The sequence below is a fragment of the Suncus etruscus genome, chromosome 13, assembly GCF_024139225.1.
Source record: "Suncus etruscus isolate mSunEtr1 chromosome 13, mSunEtr1.pri.cur, whole genome shotgun sequence".
Taxonomy (NCBI): Eukaryota; Metazoa; Chordata; class Mammalia; order Eulipotyphla; family Soricidae; genus Suncus; species Suncus etruscus.
Genome location: NC_064860.1, coordinates 79,383,628 through 79,409,956, shown reverse-complemented (window position 1 = coordinate 79,409,956; position 26,329 = coordinate 79,383,628). Strand labels below are relative to the sequence as shown.

At 36.1% G+C, this 26,329-nt stretch overlaps 1 protein-coding gene across 1 annotated transcript; it reads right to left on the bottom strand.

The window, feature by feature from the left end:
• Positions 1-222: 222 nt before the first annotated feature.
• Positions 223-21,256, bottom strand: ARL6 (ADP ribosylation factor like GTPase 6). The gene is made up of 7 exons (XM_049785670.1): positions 21,112-21,256; positions 16,801-16,862; positions 16,156-16,224; positions 15,131-15,225; positions 11,346-11,475; positions 7,972-8,027; positions 223-496 (listed from the first exon to the last, which is right to left on the bottom strand). The coding sequence occupies exons 1-7, from the start codon at positions 21,232-21,234 to the stop codon at positions 471-473; spliced, it is 561 nt and encodes a 186-aa protein (XP_049641627.1). The 5' UTR covers positions 21,235-21,256; the 3' UTR covers positions 223-470.
• Between the last annotated feature and the right edge of the window lie 5,073 nt (positions 21,257-26,329).

Sequence of the window (26,329 nt, the reverse complement as noted above, 5' to 3'; positions counted from 1 at the left end):
TGTTTGGTACATTAAATGTTTTATTGATGGTCGCATATATGAAAATTAAATATATAATTACTCAGTCCTTTATAAATATTTAAAGTTCTCTTTTTAAGCATAAGCATATGGCAAAGTCATAGAAACAAAATAATTAAGGGATATTTAAAAAATGTATAAAAGATATGCCAAACTATTATGACATAATGAAATACATTGTAACTCTTTGACTTTTACATATTCTAATTACAATCAATTATTGACTCTACTAAGTTTATAAATCTGTGGAGCCCTTCAGAAAATTTTAGTTTTTATATAGTTAATGGTCAGTTAGCATACCTGAAATTCTATGTTCAGAATATATAAGCTTAAACAGAAAAATATAAATTATTCCTAGATGCACAAACATCTTTTTAAAAATGAAACATATTTACTCTGCCTCAAATATATTCCTGAAGTGAAAATGGTTGAAGTTTCCAAACATTATCTTTTCATGTCTTCACAGCCTGGATCTGATCTAATAACAAAACAAACAAAAAATTATCAGTCTCTACAGGGAAAAATCTATTTTCTAAAGTAATTCAAGATATCTTCAAGAAGTTAACAGTATTCTGTGCATATCTTATTCTTTTTTAAAATACCGCAATTCATACTTTTGATTTTTTTTCCTGTTGAATTTTTATTTGACCTTAAAATTAAGTTCTATAAAATGCTTGTATGAAAACTATCAGTCTGTTGTTTTATAACCTCTTTATCTCATGGGAAACTAAATCCTTTTTTATTTAAGGATTACACTTTACATGCATATTTTTTATTATTGCTGCTTTAGTGTAATGTGGGAAGCTTCAACCTGGAGATAATTACTGTTCTTCACTCACAAAACTGCCTTTCTACTTAGCTTTTTTTTTTTTTTAACAGTTTAATTCTAATTCAATTCTACAACTTTCACAAGTTTTAATTTTTACATGTTTTTCAACTTCACAGTGTATTTCATCGTGTATCAACTTCAACTCCCCAAGTGTCACCCAAACTTTGTACGCTGGTTTAGCTACTTTCCTAAAGGAACATTCAACATCATTCTAGTATCTCCATAAGTAGTACTACATTCAACTTTCTTTTTAAAATTGTTTTTTATATACATAGTGTTTGGGTCCTCAAAAGCTTAGTAATCCTTTAACATTTACTCATATATAGTGAACAATAAAGCTGAATAGACATTCAAAGTGTCCAAGATGTGTTCAAAAATGTGCTTTTCGGGGCCAGAGAGATAGCATGGAGGTAAGGCATTTGCCTTGCATGCAGAAGGACAATGGTTTGAATCCTGGCATCCCATAAAGTCCCCCAAACCTGCCAGGAGCGATTTCTGAACATAGAGCCAGGAGTAACCCCTGAGTGTTGCTGGGTATGACCCAAACACCCCCCCTCAAATGTGCTCTTCATTGTAATTTTTCTATGAAATCCACTTCAAATTGGGAATTTTCAATGATAATGCTTTTCTGTCTTTTCTGCTAAAATGGCTGATTTCTCAAAGATGAACCTTCCTAACTCTTGCCTAATTACTACCTCTATTTTCTGAGAAATATAGGAAAGATGGTCATAATTTTCAATAGAAAACTTCATTTTCAGTTTAATACTATTACACACAATTGTATTTCAGCAATCTCTGTTTCAGAGATACTGATTTTACTCTCCACAGAAGAAATATTATACATTATGCATAATAATATTATGCATTTAGTTTTTCCTGGAACTAAGCTGAAAATTAGCTTTCTTAGTTCTGTTAAATTATTCAACATTCATCCTATAGCCAGCATCCGTATTTTATTTCCTTTTTTATTTAGTTCCATTCTTTTTGCCTTTGTGAATTAATGTCTTATAAGCAAAACTTTCTTTAATTATTAAAGGTTGAGGAGCAGGTGAAATTGTGTTTAATTCTCTTTCAGATTATATGTAAAGAATATGCTCTACTACTAAGTTACATCTCCAAAATACAACTCTTTCATTGGAAAATTCATATATGTATAGTTTATTTAAAAACTCATACATTAAAACCTGAAGTCTATGGGGCCAGAGCGGTGGCACAAACGGTAAGGTGTTTGCCTTGCCTGCACTAGTCTACGATGGACTGCAGTTTGATTGCCTGGTGTCCCAGATAGTCTCCCAAGTCAGGAGCGATTTCTGAGTGCAAAGCCAGGAATAACCCCTGAGTGTCATTGAGTGTGGCCCAAAAACAAACAAAAAACCCTGAAGTCTAAACAGTATGGAATTTCATTTTATAAATATTGCTTTTGAAAAGTTTTAAAGCTAGGAAATAATTTATGCCTCAGCAATAATTTCTCTGTGGATTTTTTGTGATTTGAAAAAAAAAATTTAGTCTCCTCCTGTTTTGGGACTACAATACATAGGCAGTTAATGACAACCCTTCTTAAAGAAATTGGGATCATTGCACAAAAGCACAAAATATATCAGCTAATATTTTACTCTTTTTTTTTGGGCAGCAGTGCTCAGGGGTTACTCATGGCTCTATGATCAGAAATCGCTGCTAGCAGATTTGGGGGACCATATAGGATGCTGAGGATCAAACCCAAGTCTGCTCAGGGTTGACTACATGAAAGGCAAACAACCTACCTCTGTGTTATTGTTCTAGTTCTAATATCTCATTCTTAAAATTTTTATTTTGGGGGAGGGTTTTGGGCCACACTCAGTGATGCTCAGGGGTTACTTCTGGCTATGCACTCAGAAAACACTCCTGGTTTGGGAGGAACAAATGGGATGCCAGGGATCAAACCAGGTCTATCCTGGGTCAGCCACATGCAAGGCAAATGCCCTACCATTATGCTATTGCTCCAGCCTCTATTCTTAATTTTTTTTTTTTGGGCCACACCCAGCATTGCTCAGGGGTTACTCCTGGCTGTCTGCTCAGAAACAGCTCCTGGCAGGCACGGGGGACCATATGGGACACCGGGATTCGAACCAACCACCTTTGGTCCTGGATTGGCTGCTTGCAAGGCAAACACCACTGTGCTATCTCTCCGGGCCCTATTCTTAATTTTTAACCTTGAACTTTATAAAGATTAAGTCAGGTCAAAATAATTCAGTCTTTTAACATGCTAATAATTTCATGGTCCTGGAAGTGAAATAATCACATGTAAGCACAAAACATCTTTCACAGCTAAAATTTTATGTAAAAATGATTTTATATAAAATTTTTATAGCTGCTGAGAGATATGCATAGACTGATATCCCATATTTACTGTTATCTATTTTACAAAATAGATCTTAACATCTACAAATCCAATCAAAATATTTTTTTGTTTTTTTTTTGGGGGGGGGGGGCTCACCCAGTGGTGCTCAGGAGTTACTCCTGACTCTGTGCTCAGAAATCGCTTCTGGCAGGCTTGGTGGACTGTTTGGGATGCGGGGATTCGATTCAAACTACACTCTGTCCTGTATCAGCTCTGTGCAAAGCAAATGTCCTATGCTGTACTATCTCTCCGGCCCCTCAATCAAAATTATTACATTGTAAATGATATACAATTACCCAGGAAAATTGAACTCATGCAGGGCATGTGCCCTACCTGCTATGGTACTGCTCCAGTCCTGCAAATGTACAATTTGTACACTAAAATGTTTTACAAATGAAAATATTATCTTCACAACGTAAGAAAAATTGTTTAATAAGTAGTGATTAAATCTGTTTTAAGTAGGCTTATAACCTTAATGTTTTTACTATTATTCTATGTTACTGAAATGAAATGGGGATACTAGAAACTAATTTCTTTGCAGATAGTTTCTATAAAGTTAAATTAAATAGTATGGAATTATAAACACACAAAAGTACTCATGATAATGTATTCTTCTAAGAAATAAAAATAACAGGAAGTAAAATAGAAAGGATCAGAAAAAATTAGGTGAACACACTGCTAGTGGCATTAAGATGTCGTGTCATTACTGACACCTAGTGGCATAATTGTGACAAGAGGTTTCAAAAAATAAAAAGGGGCAAGAGCTATAACTTCAAGTCAAGATGACTATTTCCAGCAAATACTGTGATTTGAATGGACTATAATAATTTTCATCCATGCCAGTCTGGTAATCACTTAAAATAAACTGGAAATATGCTTTTCTAAAATGCTTTCATGTAAGCATGTTTTATGGTGAAATATGTCCAATAATTTTGCCCTTTTTTTCACCACACTCTAAAGATCTGTTCATGCTATATTCCTAATAGTGAGTTTGCAGTCTGATAAATTTAATTGACTCTGAGATGATAAAAATATGGATTTTGGTATTTGTGGAGGGGAATATCAGTAATTAATTCTTGAAGGATGCAAAGGGATGACTATATTTGATATTTTGGGAAAGAAATATATTGGGACTGTATCATACTGGACACAGTACTTACCAGTAGTTGGGATGGAAGAAGTTAGAATACAAAGAGGTAATTTATAATAGTGTTGGGGGCTGTGATCTATTCATTATAATCATTGTGATGCTAAATATGTTTTGCCAAATCCACATTATTGTAAACTAAAATAAGATATTTTGTTACATAACATTAAAGATATATATCCATATGAATACACTACAAATCACCACATTATACTTCTCTTTCAAAAGATTATAAGTAAATTTTCCTTTAAATTTCATCATGTGACAAATCAGTAATCAGTTTTCAAATGCTGGTTAGAGTTATTTCTGCCATTTACAAACTTCAAATGGACCAAAATAATATATGACAAATTTTGGTAATTAAAAAAAATTTAATTGACTCGAGTTTCAAAGATAAATCCCAATTTGCAAAATAGATAAAAAGCATAAAAACTATGTGTCCGTCTAAAACTGCTTATTTAGCAGCTATTTAAAAAAATATAAATCTAATTATGAGATTTCATTAACTTAGAAATCTTAAGTTTTTCTTCCAAAATTATGAAACTATCTGACATGTTAAACAAGGATCTAGCTCATTATGGACCAATTTAATCTTTTCAAGTTCAAAGTTAAAAAAAATTGAGATAGGGCCCGGAGAGATAGCACAGCGGTGTTTGCCTTGCAAGCAGCCAATCCAGAACCAAAGGTGGTTGGTTCGAATCCCGGTGTCCCATATGGTCCCCCGTGCCTGCCAGGAGCTATTTCTGATCAGACAGCCAAGAGTAACCCCTGAGCACTGCCGGGTGTGGCCCAAAAACCAAAAAAAAAAAAAAAAAAAAAAAAATTGAGATAAACTATTGTCTTAGTGCATAGGAAAAATCTGCCAGTTCTGAAAAACTAGTTCTCAATAAAATTTTCCAGCTAAGTTTTACTTAACTGTAATTGGAGGAGATGACTAAATTGTTTCTTGGGGTTGAATGATAAATATCATCCCAGCTACATAAATAGTAAAGAGAAAGAAATACAATAGAATGTATTGTTTGCTAAAAAATCTATATTTTACTAATAGGCCATAAGAAAGTTGATTCACAGTACATTTAATAATTTGAACCAAAAAAGTAGTATATTTCTTTATGTATGGACAAGTAGGATATTGTTAGATTTAATAATAACAAATATTATTTCTTGTATTTGTCAGCATGCTTGAGAGAAAAAAAAAGATTAACTAGTATTAGAAGGTTAATTGTGGGAGAAATTAGAATTGATGGCCCCAAGATTATGATTAGAATTCAAATATTTTACTCTTCTTTGTTCAGGGTTGGGAGGTTATTAATAAAAATGAAATGTAGTTGTTCTACTTACAAACTAGAAAATATCTGGCCTAACACCCAGGATACTCTAATAAGAAAGGCCTAGGGAACTCTGTTTCATTCACACTTATCTGTTTGAGTAACTACATATAAATATTCTTTTTCTTGGAAATGGAGAACAACTGGTAGTGCTCAAGGTTTAGTCTTGGCTCTGTACTTAGGAATCACTCTTGGTGGTACCATGGACCAGGTGGAAAGTCAGCACCACATCCTGTATGTAACTACATATAAATATTCTTTTTCTTGGAAATGGAGAACAACTGGTAGTGCTCAAGGTTTAGTCTTGGCTCTGTACTTAGGAATCACTCTTGGTGGTACCATGGACCAGGTGGAAAGTCAGCACCACATCCTGTATGTACTGTTGCTTCAACCTGAGTATGTCCATGTATGTGCTGTAAGCCATTTCTAAGGCTAGTAGTTCATTTTACCTCTGGGAAAAATGACATGTCTTAGCTTTTCACATGTTAAAGCAATACAGCATTAACATATGATAGCAATTTCATGTGAAACAATAAAACTGCAAATATAATCAACAGAGGACTAGAATTTATAATACCAGACATGAAAATTAAAAGCTAAATAAAAAGCATATATAAATGCAGAGTATAGGGATCAGGATGATGGCTCAATGGCGTAAAGGTTTCTTAAACTTCTTCTTGCATGATCTGCAACGTGTGCCAGCTCAATGAGATATAATTCGAATCATTATGAATTTGATTTTGAATTAATTTTGGGGGGAGTTTGGTCACACCTGGCAGCACTCAGGGATTACTCCTGGCTCTCCGCTCAGAAATTGCTCTTGGCAGGCTCAGGGGACCATATGGGGATGCTGGGATTTGAAGCATCATCCTTCTGCATGCAAGGCAAATGCCTTACCTCCATGCTAACTCTCTGGCCACACTGAATTAATTTTTGATTGCTAAGAGTTCAGAAACTTTTCAGTGTTGTAAAAATTTTCACTCATATTCATCAGTTCTGTAACTCTACTATAATTGAGAATATTTTAGAACCTAGGGCTTAAAGCATTTGCCTGTAAATGCATTCTATCCTAAAAGGTCAACTTTAGGTATTTGCAAGGATAAATGAACTAGAAGATGTTTCATAGTCTAGGAAATGTTCAGGGAAAACCTGAGTTTAATTCCTGGTACTCCTCTCTGTGCCAAGGTGATCCTGACTCCCCCATGGCCTGGTGTACCCTTTGAGAGGGCAAAAAAAAAAAAAAAAGTAAAGCATGATTAGTATCACTCTGAGGCCAGAGTGATAGTTGAATGGTATGGTGTTTACCTTGCATGAGGCCAACCCAGGTTCAATTCCCAGCAACCCCTGTGGTCCCCAAGCACTGCCAGGAGTAAGATTGAGCGTGACTGGATGTGCCCAAAACCAAAAATAAAGAAGTTTATGCTATATCTGTCCATCTCATTTCCTGTCCTCTGCTTTTCTTAAATGCCTGAGGAAAGAACCTCAGTGCAATATCTTAGAAAAAAAAAGCACACACACGCACAAACACACACACACACACACACACACACACACACACACACACGACCTTAAGGAAGTAACAATTCTGAATCATATAACAAGTACTGTAAAATGAAGGATGTGATATTTAAAATTATGTAATTAACTAATCCCATTTCAGATGGTTCAAATAAAGAGGGAGAAAATAAGCTAAATGGTCATGTTTTAGGTACATAGAAAGAATGAGTGAGAGGAGCTGGTAGGTACTACAGGTAGGAATTTGCCTTGCACACTGCCCACCTGTTTTTGATCCCTACCATCCATATTGTCCCCCAAGCCTCCAGAAATGTTCCTATTCAGACTCAGGAGTAAGCCCTGGGCACAGTCATGTGGAGCACAAGAGAACAAACAAAACACTCACTTCTTTTCATTATTGACAATAATGAAATTTGCCCCAAATGTCAACTGTGTTTCTGATATCTAGGTCTGATAGAAGATCTATCTAGATTTATCTAGATCTGATAGAAGTATGTATCATAAATTAAAATGTCTTCTAAAGTTGCATATGAACATAACTATAAATATAGAACGAAGTCCTTCAGAAAACTATAACAGAAGTAAACAAACATTAGATACTTACTGTATTGTTTTTTCTGCAAGCAGAAATAAATGGAAACAAAAGGAAAAAAGCAATGATATAATAAAAACAATAAAAATTAAAACTTTAAAAGGTAACAAAAATGTGAGTGGAAAGGAAACTATGGCTGAAGATGCACTGTATTTTGTGATGTACCTTGAAGCCAGTCCACACCTTCTTGCAATCCTTCTCCTTTTATGGCATCACTGGCACTGAAATAAGAACCCAAGAATATAGTTTCATTAGACTTTATTACTAGAAGGACTAATCAGTAAAATTCTGTCAAAAGTCAATTTAATAATTTGAGTGGTTATATGATTGATTTAATATATTCAATACTTAACTAAGCTGAAAGTGAATGGGACATATAAAAGTTAGAGTACTTAGATGACATGGGGAAATTATTCACAACTAATAAATATTTAGAAAAGTACAGCAATAAATATTACTATTCCAGAAATTTTATTTAGACATATATTGAAAACACATACTTTGAATTATTTGAACAGTAATAAAAAAATTCAAACTTTATAGTATAGTCTAATGTATTCTGTCCAACTCTTTTTTTAAAAAAAACTTTTTAAAAATTTAAATACCACGGTTACAAGGTTGTTCATACTAGATAAAATTGTTTATGATTGAGTTAGTCATACAATGTGCGACAACCTTCACCAGTTCGCATTTCCCACCTCCAATGTCAATAGTCTCACCCTCCCTGATGCCCTCTTCCCTCCTAACCTACCTTCCCCCACCTGCTTCTGGGGCAGGCATTTTACTTCTCTCTCTCTCTCTCTCTCTCTCTCTCTCTCTCTCTCTCTCTCTTTCATTTTACCTCTCTCTCTCTCTCTTTCATTTTACCTCTCTCTCTCTCTCTCTTTTGAAACTGTGGTTTGCACTATTGTTAATGAAGGGCTACCATACATGTCCCTTTCATAGGAGACTCTTCTCTCATCTATTGTACTCTGTTCTTTGTGGCAAGCTTCTTATCATAGTCTGTCCAATTCTTAATGAATCGATAGAATTTACTGGGAATCTTTGACTTAGAGTTTTAGTTAGCTATAAAATAAAATAACTTCATAAAATAATGTGATATTTATAAGGGCTATGTCTATCACTATAATCCTGATGAAATATTAGATTTAAATCATCTCCTGTAAGGCCGGAGCAATAGTACCAATGGGTACTGCCTTAGTGTACCAAACACAGGTTTGATTCTAGGATCACTTCTGGTCCCCTGAGTACCATGAGGAATAATTCTTGAACACAGAGCCAGGAATAACCCCTATGCACTGCTAGGTATGGACCAATACAAAAAATTCCCAGCAGATTTCAAACATAATTTTATATTTATCATTGTCTAAAACCTATCATTAGAGGAACATTACCACTGACTTTATATGATTACTATGAGACTTAAATATTGGAAGTTCTATAGACACATATACATACATGCATTATATTTATATCCACACAAACAGGCAATATCATTGTACTTCTATTCTTAGAAAATAATTTTAAGTATTAGATATTGTTTTATATTAAAGTGATAAAAATAGTAAGATATTGAGGATTGAACACTAAATATTTTTTCAACCATGCAGAATTTTTTTTATAAAAATGTTACTTATCTAGTTATTGCCCTTCAAAATGTAGTCATATATAAAAGCTATTAATATGTATTAGATTTTCTGGGTATTTATTGTGATAAGACATGATTTAAAAATGTACTAAATAGAACCAGAGAAATTGTCTTGCATTTAGCCAACCCTAGTTGGATATCTGGTACTGCATCTAATTCCTTGGCACAGGTAGGGTCACTCCAAAATAGAGAGCCAAGAACAGACCCCTGAGTACTGATGCAGCTCGGCCCAAAACTGAGCCCCCCATTCCCTGAAAGTATTGTATCACCCAAAAGAGTTATTATGACCAATCTAAATAGAAATTACTTGTAAGAAATTACTTATTAGACTAAGAACACAAATTAAAATTCTTTTTCAAAAGAGAAAGTGCTATAAAATTATTGAAAACAAATCATGGATCATTCATAGTGACAGCAAAATATCAGTAACTGAAACAGTTGAATGAAGAAAGATTAGTTGAGGTTCAACAAGCCCACTCTCTTTCATCTCTCCAAGATAACAGGCCATCCAGACTGAAGGAGACTGAAAACTCAGGGGCTATGTGAGCCATGGCCACTATCAAATTGGCAATTACTAGAAGTACCCAGAAAGTCAGGGTAATACTGGTGCATTTATTACCACAGGACCAACAATGACAAAATATCCAGATTACTTTGGGAAACATGGATATAAAGTTGTATTACTTAAAAAACAATCAAAGCTTCTGCCTAACTGTCGATCTGGACAAACAAGGCTGGGCAGTCCCTATCACTGATGTGGTCAATTCAGGCTACAACAAAGTTCTGGGGAAGGGAAAGCTCCTAAAGCAGACTGTCATTGTGAAAGTCAAATTCTTCAGTAGAAAGGCTGAGGAGATTAAAGGGACTGTTCCAGTAGTCTGAAGCCATCTAAGGGAAGAATCATTAAATAAAGAAAGGACTATAGAAAATAAAGGACTAAAAGGAGAGAGGAGGAAGGGAGGGAGGGAGGGAGGAAGAGTGAGGGAGGGAGGGAGGGAGGGAGGGAGGAAGGAAAAGGGAAAGAGTGAGGGGGGAAGAGGGAAGGAAGGAAGGCATGAAGGCAGGAAGAAAAGAAGGAAGGAAGGCAGGAAGGCATGAAGGCAGGAAGGAAGCAAAGAAGAAAGGAAGGCAGAAAGGAAGGCAGGAAGGCAAGAAGGCAGGAAGGAAGGAAGGAAGGAAGGAAGGAAGGAAGGAAGGAAGGAAGGAAAGAAGGAAAGAAGGAAAGAAGGAAAGAAGGAAAGAAGGAAGGAAGGAAGGAAGACAAAAGTCATAGTACAGAAGGTAGGAAATTTGCCTTGCACAATCTGAGTTCAATCTTTGGCAACCCAAATTGCTCCCTGAGCCTGCTAGAGACTTTAGAGTGCAGAGTCAGGGGAGGGTTGGTGAATGGAAGAGAAAAGAAAGAAGGGAAAGGAAGGGAAGGGTGGGAAGAGGAGGAAGGAGAGGGAAAGGGAGACAAGGTAAAAAAGAAAGATGAGATAGATGATAGGTGATAGGTAGGTAGACTGGTACATATGTCAAAACAAGGAGCTAGTATAGGTCATGAGACTACCCATCAATCCCTGGTGCCACCTAGTCTGGCAATGTTGAGGGCAGTTCAAGAGGCCTCCAGTTAGTGCCAGGGTGGCCCTGGTTGTCCCTGATACTACACAGCACAAGAAGCATGACATCCTCAGGCCCTGAACTGCTATCGAGGCTGGCTAAGTATCACTAAATGATTAAGAAATTACATATTAATGAAAATTACAATGTCAAAAATTTATAGAAAAAAGCCTTTGATAATATTTTACCATATAATAAAGAATGTTGGATTACAAAATGAGCTCATTGATGCAAAACTAAAGTTTGGAGATTTGTTTTTGAATAAAACGAAAAGTAAATAAAGCTTTACCAAATGTGCCAGGGTTTATCTTTGATGTTCTCTAAACAAAGCAACTGAGACACTTTTACAGATGACATTGCATCTCTAAGATCCATTTTGTTTGCAAAGAATAAGATTGGTATCCGGCGATGCTTAATATCTAAAAGAGAAAATAAGACTAACATCACACTTCACGATTTTAGGGTCCACTTCTCCTACTTACAGTTGAAATTCACTAAGGTTATTTTTGAATCTCTTATTTTTACATCATACATTTATATACATTTAAGGGCATGGTGTCTAGAATTGAGCAGGATGAGAATTTAAAAAATTCCTTTAAAGGGGCCAGGAAGGTGGCGCTAGAGGTAAGGTGTCTGCCTTGCAAGCGCTAGTGTAGGACTGACGGGTTTGATCCCCCGGCATCCCATATGGTTCCCCCAAGCCAGGGGCGATTTCTAAGAGCATAGCCAGGAGTAACCCCTGAGCGTCAAATGGGTGTGGCCCCCATTCCTTTAAAATTCCTTTAAAAGCATACTACTCTCAGCTTTAAAATAAAGATAACTGGTGAGGGGGTTCTAGTAGTTTCTGAGCTGCAGCTACAAGGTATTTTATGTCTCCTTTTTACTATCAATAGATGGGAGATAAATTGCAAATTTAAAATATAAGGAAAATAAAATAGGTCCTGAATTTGGTTTTAGTCACAGTATTGTAGATAATACAGATAAGACAATTTACAGGATTCTAAGTATTTGGGAAAATTTTTCAGTTTTGAATCCAATACATTTAAACTAATACATTTAAGAAGTCTATGCTAGGCTGAAAACTCTGGGGGCTTTTTTAGAATGAATGGGGGAATATTATCCATTTTTCCTGAAATCACAGAAGCCTACTGCCACACCTGACATCCTCTGACAGAAACACCCCACCTCCACAACTTCACCTTATCAAATTGCCAAACCACCGAATTTGTTCTAGAGCTATAGATCCTGGACAGCATGAACACTTGTGGCAGTGTGGCACCTGAAATTTGCATAGTGTCAATTAGTATTAGAGCAAACCTGATGGGAAAAGTTCAGAGAAGACCACTAAGCTCAATGAGCCTACACAGTAACACAGAAGGCTCAACCAACACAGACCACATCCCGGTAAATGCTCAATGACTTTAGTAACAATTCTGAGAGATGTGACCATTATTTCAAACTGACCCATAAAGATCTGAGTTTTGATCATTTCATTTGCCTTTGTGTTGTAACAAACAATAGGAATAAATGTTTGGGGTGGCCTAGGGCAATGGAAAACTGGGGACACCAGTGGAGGGACTAGTGTTTTAAGTTTTAATGCCTTAAATAACTATATTATAACTGCATTATGAACACAGTCACATTTATCAATGTTTTCTTTTAAAATGTGTTGCTGTTAACCCCCAAACATATGGTCAACTAATTTTGGACAAAGGAGTCTAGAATAGAATATAGAATAAAAACAGTGTCTTCAACAAATGGTGTTGGGATAATTGGATACCACATATAAGATTAAAGCTGGATCCATATCTTATACCTTATCAAAGTCAAAGTTTATCAAAGATCTTGAGATCCACCCGAATCTATAAATTACATACACTGAAGAATACATAGGCAGAATGCTCCAAGACTACACCTCAAAGGAGTTTTCGACAATATGATGTCAATGGCAAAAGCTACATGATCAAATCTGAACAAATGGGATTACATCAAACTAAAAAGTTTCTGTATATCGGGCCCGGATTAGTGGTGCAAGTGGTAAGGCATCTACCTTGCCTGCACTAGCCTAGGATGGACCACGATTCCATTTCCCCAGCGTCTCATATGGTCCCCCAAGCCAGGAGCAATTTCTGAGTAAATAGCCAGGAGTAACCCCTGAGCATCACAGGGTGTGGCCCAAAACAAACAAAAAGTTTCTGTATATAAATAGAAACATGGGCTAAAACTGAGTGGGAGAAAATATTTGTACTCAACACATCAATTAAAAGGTTGATATCTAGGATATACAAAGTACTCACTATGATTAATCCCACCAAATCTAAAAAACCCCATAAATATGGGGAGAGAAAATAGATACCTCTCTGAGGAAAGTCAAAAGATAGTCATTAGGCACCCGAAAAATCATCTCTTATGATTAGAAAAGAACCTTACACCAATGAAGATGACACATGTCAAAAATACTGGGAAAAATCTGTGTTGGCAGGGATGTGGTGAAAAAGGAACTCTCATCCATTGCTAGTGAAAATGTTGTCAGGTTCAACACTATGGTAACAGAATGGAGGTTTCTCTGAATCGAGCTATCATATAACCCAACAACCCCACTTTTGGTGAACTTTTGAATAAAGAACATTCATTCAAAAGAACATTTGTACAATACTATACATTACAGCATTCAGTACAATAGCTGTGAGTTGGAATCAACCTAGATGCCCAACAACAGATGAGTGGATCATGAAGATATGGTTCATAAATACAATGGAATTAAGTATGCCAAAATGATACAAGATGATATCACTAACACATGAAATTCAGAATAACTGCAAGAAGGAATGAGTGATTTAAATGGAGGTTGTCTAGACCACTCCTTGCCTGAGAGTATAATGAGGAAAAGGAAAGAAATTAAGTGGAGGAGAAAGTCTAATGTGAAATAATGTGACAGGGGCCAAGGGGACTCAGTTCATGAGTGGTGTTAAGGACAAAACTTAGTATCTAAATCACGTAGTAAACAATGAACTCATGTAACAATCAAATTGAAAAAGGTGCCTGTAATGATGCCAAGCAAAGGGGGGTGGGGACAAAGGAGGGTATGGGATAGACTCCAGGAATATTGGCGGAGGGAGGTTAACACTGGTGGTGGGATTGGTGCTGCGATATTGTACATCTAAAACTAACTACAAATAACTCTAAATCACAACGCTTTAAATAAAAATAAAATTAAAAAATAAAATTTGTTAAGAGTTAGAAAGACTTCCTTTTCCCCAAATTATTATTTTTTGATCCTCATTATTTTTATATTGCTACAACAATCAGTGGTTTCCAACTTTTCTATACCAGTGAACCAGCACCAGTACTGGTAGCTAATAAACCTAGCATTTTTGCCTGCCAACTAACACTAGTTTGCAGACTAGCATCCAAATTCCTTGGTGTACTTTTTCCATTTAACTATTTAGTATAAATGGAATTTACTCTGGAGCTGAGAAAAATAGAATGTATAAAAAAAAAAGTAAGCACAATTATTTGATGTTTATAAGCCATTAAATGATTACACTGAATACAAGAAACATTTGAGAAAGCTAGCATCTCAGAGCCAAACTTACATGCCTATTGTCACCTTATCAGAAAAAAAAAAAACACTTGTCCCCCCGCCCCCAAAATCATCTTTATGTGAACAATCAGTAAGTACATCCTATTTGCACCTGAGATCTCTATGCCCCTCTTTAATGTGGGAATTTCCTCTTCTTTGAAAAACAGTGTATCAGACAAAGCAGAATTCTTTCTGGGGTAAAGAAGTTGTTTCTTGATAAGGAGAATTGTTACATGAGTAAATTTGTGAAAATGACTCAATTCTTATGTTTAATCTGAGTATACCTTTTGGGGGGAATAAGGTAAAAAGTTGAAAATGTAAAAACTTTAAAACAGAAAAAATGACGTAAGTTTTTGTAAATATACACATTTTTCATAATTAGTACTTTTAAATTGAAAACTTAAATTAAAAGGCATAGAATAAGAGCAATGCTTTTTATTATAAACAAAGCCCCAAAGCAGAGATGCCATGCAATAAAAAACAACACATACCTGGATGATTCAGAAGAGTATCAAGTTCTTCTTTGGCCACAACCATTCTTAATCTATCACTACTATCAATTACAAAAATAATGGCTTGTCCATCTCTGTATAATATAAAAGAGAAAATTAGAAGATGAAGTTTACATATTTCCAAGTTTACTACATATATATATATATATTCTAAGTATCTTATGTCCTTTTTGGGGGGTTTGGGGTCACACTTGGCAACAGTTGGGGTCACTTTTGGCTCTGTGCTCAGAAATTATTCCTGGCAGGCTCAGGGAAGCAAGTGGAATGCAGGAGATCAAACCCAAGTTGGCTGCATACAAGACGAACAACCTCCCCACTAAGAGATACTGCAGAGGTTACAGCACATGACTGGCATGTGAAGGGCTCAGGTTCGATGACTGATCAAATCACCATGAAGTCCCCCAACTACCTCTGGTTGTAGTCCTGGAGGCCCTCAAGTACCCCTGGCAATGTTGTTGGAAGCAGGTTATCCCTGGAACTACAGTGCCAGACCTGCAACACATCATTAGGCCTTTACACTCTCCTGAGCACCACTGATGAGGCCCCCCAAAAACAAAGCACATCATCATACACTAGAGAATAAAAAAACAGTATTACTGGAAATACCTATCAGGAGTTTTAAAAATGTGCAATCACCTTTGAGCCAACAATTTAATTTCTGAAATCTATTCTAAGGAAACATGAACTCTGACAAACACTTCTTATATAGCAAGATGTTATTTAGACTGTATATAATCTTCAAAGACATGGTCCTCTGAGCATCACTAGGTGTAGCCCTAGAGACCCCAGAGTAGTATAGGCAATAGCCCTGGAGGCCCCTTGAACAAAAACTGTATTTTCAGGCCAACACACTAAACTGCTACCTGAGTGGCCAATGACTGTCAAGAGTGAACCCTGGCCTCCTTGTTAAGTTTGGGAGATGCTCTCAAAACACAACTGCTCAACTGATAACACACACACATACACACACACACACAACAATCAACATTCATAAACATACTTACTTATAATAGTGTTCCCAGAGGTTTCTGTACCTTCCTTGCCCTGACATGTCAAACACTGTAAAAGACAAACTATAAAACAAAAAAGAAGACTACATCAAAAACTACTGTTCAAGTTAATTCTACTTAAATATTAAAATTTTCAGAGAAACACTTTAATATGTAATAAAAACAAGCTCTTTTTCATAAATTTAATAAAGTAATGGGATTCTTTTGATTATCAATTAATTTTTCAATAAATTGCAAATAAGATGTCTTATAGTGAGATGATTAATTTGTTTAATAATATTCAAATATTTATTTTTACAAATAATAGTTTTTTTGTTTTTTTTTTGGTTTTTGGGCCACACCCAGTAACGCTCAGGGGTTACTCCTGGCTATGTGCTCAGAAGTTGCTCCTGGCTTGGGGGACCATATAGGACACGGGGGATCGAACCGCGGTCCGTCCAAGGCTAGCGCAGGCAAGGCAGGCACCTTACCTTCAGCGCCACCGCCCGGCCCACAAATAATAGTTTTACAAATATTTTAAAATGCAGGAACTTCTGAAAAACAAAGAACTTTCTATAAGACAAGAAGGAGTGATTAAATAGTTCTAATACTATAATTTTTCAATCACACATTATTTTCTTAGCAAATAAATTAGATTACCTGGAAGATTTGAATTTTTCTATGTTGAATCCTATTGTTGGAACTATATCTTGAGATTGAGCCTTTAGGAGAAAAGACAAAGTGGAAAATTGAAATCACCAAATATGAATGTTCCCAGGTTAAAAAAAAAGAACATGCCAAATTTCTACTGTAGAAAATGCCACTAGGGAGACAATAAGGCTCAATAAAATCACAATACTTATAATAGGATCACTGTGTATAAATTCTTTATAAAAGTTTAAGGCTTTCTAATTAAGTTTATGTAGTTACAGTTTAATGAATTTATATATTTTTTTCTTTTTTGTGTGTTTTTTTTTGGGGGGGGGTCACACCCGGCAGTGCTCAGGGGTTATTCCTGGCTCCAGGCTCAGAAATTGCTCCTGGCAGGCATGGGGGACCATACGGGACGCCGGGATTCGAACTGATGACCTCCTGCATGAAAGGCAAACGCCTTACCTCCATGCTATCTCTCCGGCCCCAATTTATATTATATGTATGCCTTCATCTTCTTTTTGGGGTCTGCCCAAGTTACCATTAATTAAATGTAGTTTAATAAGTCACCACCATAAAGTCACATATAGAATTTTCTGATTTTTTAATGTAATATTTACTGTTTATACAAGCTATATAGTTGCTAATGTCTAGCTAGATAAGAATATACTTGTTCCTTATTCTCATGAAATTTATAGCATAGGAGAGGGAAAGAACAATAAACGTGTAACAAATATAAATTATTTCAGGCAGTGGTAAGTAAAATGAAGGTGATTGGGGATGGGTGGCAGGTTAGAAAAGGGCATGGAAGAAGGGTGTTCTGCAAAAAATTTTCAGAGGAGGTGACAGCTAATCCAGGAGTAAATTTCATGAAGGGGAAAAGCTATAAAAAGAAGTTGATAAAAAACATTTTGCTCAGGTATTAACCAGTACAATAACTCCAAGGGAAGAAGGGACTTATTCAGGGAAAGTATTAAGGGGAAAAAACTATATATAAAAAAACTGATAAAAGGGGATCTTAAAGGCCACTATGAAGAATTTGGTGTGACTAAGACACTGTAAGAGGTCAAGAGCATACAGAAACCTATGGTGAAGACCCAGACGTTAATTAAAATGCCTCAGACAGGTGCCTCTAACCCCTTCACATTAAGGCCATTTCTTCCTTTGGGTAAAAAAGCCATTGGCTTTATGATCCAGAAATCTGAGTTATTCTTGACTCTTTTTACCCCCAAATCTCTAGTTATGACAGGAAATTATGGGGGTAGGAAATTCATAGCTTGTATCAAAATGACTTTCTAGTCCTCAAATAGTCACTTTCATCGGGGCTGCCACAGCACTAAACCAAACCTTTAGGTAACTGTGTCCTTATAAATGCTCCACAATTATAAGTGAGCAGAAAGGCAGTGTAACCATCAACTAATCCCCAATGTTAAGTCAACATTTAGCCTTCTCACCCCAAAGGGTAACCATGTAATTAAAGCTAATAAGTATCTATTTTTCTATTCTTTATTCATTAAACTTGTCCTTAAAAATACTTCTGCTTTCTGTTCCATTTCACAGTTCTCTGAATAGAAACTGTTTCACAAAGTGTTAGTTTATTTATATCATTAAATCAGTAGTTTTATACCTCCCTAAAATGCCTTTTAATCATTTTATAACACTAAGTTAAAAAAATAGAGCAAGTGTCTTTTAAAAGACCAATAATGTATAGCAAAGAAAGCTATTACCATCCATATCCAATAAGCTTCTAGCTATGTAATGACCATATCCTGGGACAGAATAGCACGATGTTCTCTGAAATGATAGGAGACTGTAATTATAATTTCTATTTGCATTTTGAATGCTATATCTGTCCATTTGAGTATGGTTGGCATTAGCTGAACTAACTAAACTAACTATTGCTCTGGTTCTAATCTTTTGTACTTATTTGCGACAACTTATACCATAATTACCTAAATATAGGTCTTAACAATCTTCTCACTCATTGCTGAGTCTTCCCTGCAGAAAGCAGGTGATCCCAGTATGAGTTTCTCTTTTCAGCTAGTTGATATGGAGCTAATGCACTGAACTGACTACTGACCAAGGCAAATTTCTAATGCACATCACTTGTTTATTAAGTTCAATTTTGTTCCCCAGCCAAGTGGAAAGGATGTTCAACCTTCCTTTTAAGGACTGATCAAGACATTTCCTTATAATCACTTAAGCAAGGAGATAGACTGCACTAAGTGTGGGGTCTTTAACCTGTTCTTATAGTTTTTCCTTAATAAGGAAGAATCTTTATTTTTATGCTTCCATATAGAAAGTTTCATTGCAATGACATTTCTCTTTGATCTATCTCCATCCCAAAATTATTTCTCTCCATGGGAAGAAAATGAATTGTTCACTTACTCTATAGAATGGATTTCTTTATCAAAGATTGAGAGAGAATGTGTGATAAGTATGAGAGGGAAGAGGGAGAAGAAAAATAGGAGAGTGAGAAGGAAAGAAGAGAGGAAAATGGGGAGAAGGAAGGAGAGGAAAATTATTTGTTCTAACTGTGCAGTAAAAATAGTGGGCAGGAGCTTTCCTGAAAGAGGAAACCTTGAGATTATAGGAGATGAATCTTTTCCTATCTCTAGATTTTGTGGTCAACATCTGGCAATGCTCAGGGATTCATTCCTGGTGGAGCTCAGAGACCAACTGGTGCTTCGGAATGAAAAAAGGGCCCCCTGCCTACAAAGAGTTCTCAACACCTTGAGCTCTTTGTATCACCTGATTACTTGAAAGTGTTAGTCAGTTTTATTCCCTGGCCAGCTATATTGATATATTGATCTCAAATACCAATCTTTCCCATAAAGCTGTTACTATGGTTTTTTTAATCTTTGATTTCAGCATGTTTATCTCAGCCTATTCCCAATTCATCTGAGAAGCCCCATAAAACACTTAAATTACCTCCAACATTCACTTTTAACTTTTTATGCCAGCTGCCTCAAACTAATTCCCACCTAAAAATACACCAGCAATGTAATTATTTTTACATTGGAAATGCATCCATCTAGAAGAGAATAATGACAGAAAATAAAGAAGGGAAATCTCTGCCCAAACAGCATTAAAAATGAACCTGTTGCAAAATAAAGTGGATAGTAGTGGTTTTTATTATGCCAAACTGAAGCACTTATTTGGAAACAATAATCTTTACCTTTAATTGCTGTTTTGAGATGCACTATTTCCAATCATTTGTATTCATTATAAGTGGTCTATGTTATTACTTTACCATGTATTTTTCTTTAAATGACTTTTAAAATATACTATATATAAACACACACACACACACACATATATATATATATATAATGTACTTCACAATACAACTCTGAAAGTCATCTGACTCAATACCTATTTTCTTTCTTTCATAATTGTAGGATTCCCTTTTATCTTTGGAAGCAGCAAATAATTTTATGTACTGCCTTGAAAAAAAATCCTGTCTTATTTACAGATAGGGATATCTAGTGAGGTCATTAAATGGGGCTGTGGGTAAATTCTTTATAGAGGATTTATTTAGCATGAAGACCTAATAAGCATGATTTACCCAGAACTTTTCCTTCCTGTGAAGCAGAAAATTGGTGTTATAATATGACCATGTGGAAATCTTGAAGACAGAAATCAGGCATGAAAAATGGCAGAATAGGAACAAGTCTGAACCTCTCATGTCCATGCAGTCATATAAGCTATGTTATCAGCTCTGGAATTCCTCCTCTGATTACTTAAATGAGAAAGAAAGAAGTCTCTAAATGAGTTAGTCTGTAATTGTGCACATTTTCTTTAGATTTGCAAATCAAATTTTTGTATGATGTTTCGAATGTTCTAGTTAGATATGACTTTAAGTTTTTAACGGTGTTCATGTATTTCCCACTTAAATTGACTAAAAAATTGTCCTGCTTACTACTACTGAGATTCACACCACACTCTTTTGAAAACTAATTATATACAGAACTTGGTAACTTGGTGTAACAATTCACCTTTCATCCTTTCACTATGGCCTGCAACTCCAATAAAGAAAACATAAACAAAAAAGGATGCTCTGTATACAAAAGAAAAACAAAAAACAAAAAAACAAAAAACAAAAAGAAAACCCCAGTGAAGAAATTTAGGAAATCTGTGAAAGCTCTTTCAGAAAAAAACACAAGAACAATATACAGCTTAAAAAATAAATATCTATATATATGCATAAAGTACATGGAAAATAATGGTTTATTGGTATTTATTACTTCTACAAAAATTAATAAGACACAATCATAGATGGTATAAAAGACAAAAAAGATAATTAACAAAGATACTTACATTTGTAGGTTTAAGTTTGTTAATGACTGTTGTTTTGCCACTATTGTCCAGTCCAAGGCACAAAACATGTACTTCCTTCTTCTTTAGACCAAGCAAGCATGAAAGTCTATCTAGCAATCCCATGATGTGACTCAAATATTCAAAAGCCCGCTGGAAGTTAGATTAAAAAATACATTACAAGAACCTTAATGAGGAGAATGAGAATAAATATGTCCTCAAAAATTAACCAAGACATAGAGTATTGTGAAAATCATGTCAACATAATATTGCACTTAGTAACCACAGCATAAGCCGATTTATCAGCAAGGAGTCTTAACTGAAATGCAGCTTGACACTTAATCCTTGGTTATGCAAAATAGTGCTCTGGAAATAAACACACATTTTCTTGTTATAATTTAAAATACTTAAGGAGAAAATATGGTTAACCTCCATATCATATGAAGTCTTCCATTTGTAGAATTTGAAAATATCTGATTTAGGTTGTATTTTTTTTCCCCTGGAAATTTGAAGCTGTGTATCAGGCAATGCATGTAGGGCACAATGCTAACATTTAGAAAGTTTAGAAGGTAGGTCAGAAAAACCAAGACTTTGATTACATTATTTGACTCACTGTTTAAATGTATTACTGACACCAACCCTACTGCTATATTTTGTAGTAATTTAAGCCAAAAAATACTCTTTTGTTTGCTTTATTTCATCTAGTTTAGATTGGGGTTTTGATCAGAGGAAACAAACAATCTTGATATATTTATCCTATTTTTCCTTTGTTCTTAGGTGTATTTTTTAAAATCACTATAAATTCATTTGGGAAGATTTTATATATACAATATATATTAAATATATATATATAAAAAGTTACAAAATTAACATATCCTTAACATAGCACATATGAGATGATCATTGTGTGTCAGTCTCTCTTTAACTTCACTCAGCATGAAACTTTGCAGGTCTTTCCATGTAGCAGCAAACTACATGACTTCTTTGTTTCTTATGACCAAATAATATGCCATTGTATATATACAATGTATGTATGTATATATGTATATATTTACAACGTATATACATTGTATAGATATGTTGTATATATACACTGTATATATACATTATATATAGCAGAGTTTCTTTATCTAATCATCTATCTTTAAAATTAATTTTTGTTTATTTTGGTTTAGGGGCCATACTCAGCAGTGCTCAGGGGTATTCCTGGCTCTGCACTCAGGAATCATTCCTGCTGGGTTTGGGGAATGGAACCCAGATCAGCTTATACAGGGCAAGTGGCCTACCACCTCAGTTCTCTATTCTTGAATACATGTACTGTTTCCAGATTGTGGATGCGGATGGTGCTACAAGAAACATAGGGGTGTAAATACCTTTTCTCCATTTTGTTCGGGCTCTTGGGATATCTTACAAGCAATGAAGTTGCTGAGGCAAATGAAAGCTCAATTCCAGATTTTTTAGGAGTAACCTTATTGTTTTCCCAAAATCTACTTAATTTAGACCTTATATGTCAGAGACCAATTCATACTGGCCACACTAATACAAAGTAAATTTGTTAATGCTTACTTTGATACTTATTTTACTACGCACATTAGAACAAAAGCTTACCACTTTCTTTCCACTTTTCTACAATTTTGAAGGGATTTAACAAAGTCATGACAAATATATCTCATTACTACAAAGCTATCAATACTTGATACTTGAATATTCAACTTGTGTGAATTATCTGTCTTTTACAAGGATTATCAGTTAGTACTTGTAAATAAAATATTTAGGGGCATATAATTTAAAAGAGAAATCAGTTGTTCTAAAAGTTGTATTCATATTTATTGCAACTGCGTTGTAAATAAAGACAAAATAGCCTACACAGTTTGTTTCTCAGCAATAAGTTTCCATCAATTACTTTTTACTTTTCACAAAGTAATAATAAAGTAAAAAGTAACAATTTAGAACATCATTGTTTATTTATACTTAGGCTGTGCACCATGACTATACACTTAAGGTTTTCTGTAACTTGCTGCATTGGCAATACTAATTATCAATCTTGCCATCACATTCTACCAGCTGTTGCACTGTTTCTGAAGGTGAGATGAAGACAACATATTTATAAAAGCTCAAGTGTTCCTAATGTATATTCACTATTGAGAGTTACTAGTTTTTGGGATAAAACCCAAACTCGCATGCACACTTTTAAAGGTCTTGCACAATCTGGTTTCAATCTACCTTTTGAGGTTCTTTGCTTACCGTCCTTCTCGCTGAGTACCAGCTAATCAAATTCTCTTGGCTGTTACCTTAGAAAATGCTGCCTATGGAACATGCTGCCAGAAAAGTCCAGAAGAATTAAGAAGTAACTTTTTGCTGCTTTGAGAGCAACCTGGAGGGAAGAAAAACACCAGGGATAATACTCTGTAAACTTAAAAAAAAGAGTGTAAATCTTTCCTATGCATTATATTGACATTTTCATTCTGTTTTCAATTTTGATGAGCTATCAACTACACTTCCTACATACCAAATTAAAAATAAAGCAATTAGCACAGCGGTAGGGCAGTTTGCCTTGCACATGGCCAACCCAGGATGAATCCGAGTTCGATCCCCATTATCCCAGAAGGTCCCCAACCCCTGAGCCTGCCAGGAGAGATTTCTGAGCGCATAGCCAGGAGTAACCCCTGAGCATTGCCGGGTGTGGCCCAAAAAACAGAAACAAATAAAAATAAAGCAATAAAAAAAAAAGAAAAACTTTGCCTAAAACAAAACAACTGGAGGAGTTTCCTGGGGTACCCAATACCACATAAATCTCCCTTGTTTTGTCTTACCTTCTTTGCACATAGTGGAGACCATTATAAGCGCCTACTAATTGGAAAAAATGTCAAAAAAGAGCTGTGCTAAAAGGGCACAGAAAAAGCAAGGTGCAAAACCTGGGGAAATGGGAGGAAAGATCCTGGACTTTGGGGCCAATCTGGAGGCCCAGGGGAGCTGGTGAGGAACAACAGGACTGGACGCACTCACCTAAGTTGCAGCTGCAGGGAAGCCTCGGGCCTTGCGATCCCTGGTCCTGAGCAAAGTCGCTCGCTGGAGCTGGATGCAAGCCGAGCAGGAGCCCGAGCATCAGGACCTGGACCAGCGTCGCCTAGGCAACCAGGTGCACTTCCGGTCCCGAGGTCACACCCCCTCAGGGACTTTTTGTGTAAATCAATCAACCGCAGCGCTCTTGGGTAATAGAAGAGAGTCAAAAAAGTAACAGGGCTACGGTTTAGAATTATCCATGAAGGTTGTGAGCTGCAGCTGCTGTGACTGGACCTAGGCTATCTGGAATTCTCATGGCTCCCCGGAAGTACATGAAAGGGAGGAGGTGTTGGCGCGCGCACAGCCTCCTGGGAAACGCGACTTCCGGCTTCCGCTTTCGTCACTGGCGCCAGGCTCCGCCAACTTCACTGCTGTGCTTTTAGATTAGGAGATGCTCCGTGTTGGACCAGGGATCCTGGTCTTTCAGTGCAGGCTTGTCTTGTTGCCGGTTTCGATCATCCACTGGACTCTTCATAAGGTTTAGAGGAAGGAAACTGTTCATGTAGGTTAGGGAATAAAGACAGTCTTGCATTTTTTTTAACGAAATGCAATTTAAAGTTTTAGGAAATGCAATTTCCTAATTTTTTTTTTTTTTTTTTTTTTAGGAAATGCAATTTTCTAGATTTTTTAGAAAATGCTATTTCCTAGATTTTTTTTAAGGAAATTTTCTAGATTTTTTTTTTTTTTTTTAGGAAATGCAATTTCCTAACATTTGGGGGGAGGGTCATACCCAGCAGCGCTCAGGAGTTACTCTTGGCTCTACGCTCAGGAATCACTCCTTACAGGCTCAGGGGACCATATGGGATGCCGGATTCGAACCACCGTCCTTCTGCATGCAAGGCAAACATCTTACCTCCATGCTATGTCTCTGGCCCCAGGAAATGCAATTTCTTAAATTTTTTAGGAAATATATTTTCCTAAATTGTTAGGACTTTTCTTCAAGAAAGAAAATAGGCCACCATTTAACTTCTCTGCTCTCTGATCTTGGATCTCTGATTACATATAGAAATAATCTGTGATTACAGTCCCCAGATCAAGTAGTCAGGGAAGGAATAGTCTGGTATTTAGAGTGAGCGACCTTTTGATATTGCACTGCGATATTTTGTTGTTCACATCCTGCTGTGTTCAGAGTCTCTGTCCTCTGGGATCACTCCAGTTGAGTACTCAGGTCCTCCTACGTGACACTGAAGATCAGATCAAAACCAGTAAAGCAAACATCTTAAGGGTTGCACTATCTCTTTCCAGCTCTATGCATTGACTTTTTTTTTTTTTCTTTTTAGTTAAAGCAAGTTTTATTGGAAGTTACCAAAAAAAGGGAGAGGATAAGAAAGGACAGAAGAAAGGGAGAAAGTAATAAGCTTAATAGACAATGTAGGCTTATTTAAAGGTGGAGAGAGCACAGGTCCACAACCTATCATGGAATTAGGAAAGTACACGTTTTAAGTAGGGAGATGCAGGCAACATGTGCATTCAGGAGCTATGATCATGGGCCCAAGAAGCACATATGAACAATGCACTGGCTTTTTTTTTTTTTAACCACACCGGGCAATGCTCAGGGGCTATTTCTAGCTTTGCTCAGGACACCTTCCTGGCATGCTCAGGGGGCCATGTGGGATGCCTGTGACTGAACTCAGGTTGAGCGCGTGCAAGGCAAGCTCCCTTCCCGCTATTCTATTGCTCCGGCCCCTGCACTGGCTTTTAATAGTAATAGCTATATACTGCTGCGGCCTCCTGGTCCAGACTTTTCAGGGAGTTTTCTGGGTTTCTCAGGAAAGTGGGTGCAGGTTTCGGGGAAGGAAGGGGACACACTTATTTGTTGTGGTGGATCATAATTGTGTGTCTCTTTATTGAATGCTACAGAGGTGTATATATATATTTAATGTGACTGAAGTTCATTACACAGAATTATTTACAGTACATAGTGACAATGAATGAAGGGCTTTCCCACCACCAATGTTGTCCTCCCTCCACTCCCTTTCTCAGCTTGTCTCCCACATATCCCTCCTTTACCCTCCCCAGAATCCTAGTGTAACTGGTCTCTACCATACAGCTTGTTATAGGTTGGGTATCTATTCTGTTTGGTGTTCCAGTCTGGTAATTTTTTATTTACACTACATGTTCATATGACTGGTCCTGGTATCATTCTTCCCCCCCCCTC

Excerpts from the sequence above, each read along its gene's own strand:
- ARL6 (XM_049785670.1), bottom strand. The coding sequence starts at position 21,234 with ATGGGATTGCTAGATAGACTTTCATGCTTGCTTGGTCTAAAGAAGAAG. Across the intron at positions 16,863-21,111 it reads ACAAACTTAAACCTACAAAT|GCTCAATCTCAAGATATAGT; the intron begins GTAAGTATCTTT and ends TTTCTCCTAAAG. Across the intron at positions 11,476-15,130 it reads TACTCTTCTGAATCATCCAG|ATATTAAGCATCGCCGGATA; the intron begins GTATGTGTTGTT and ends TTTCTCTTTTAG.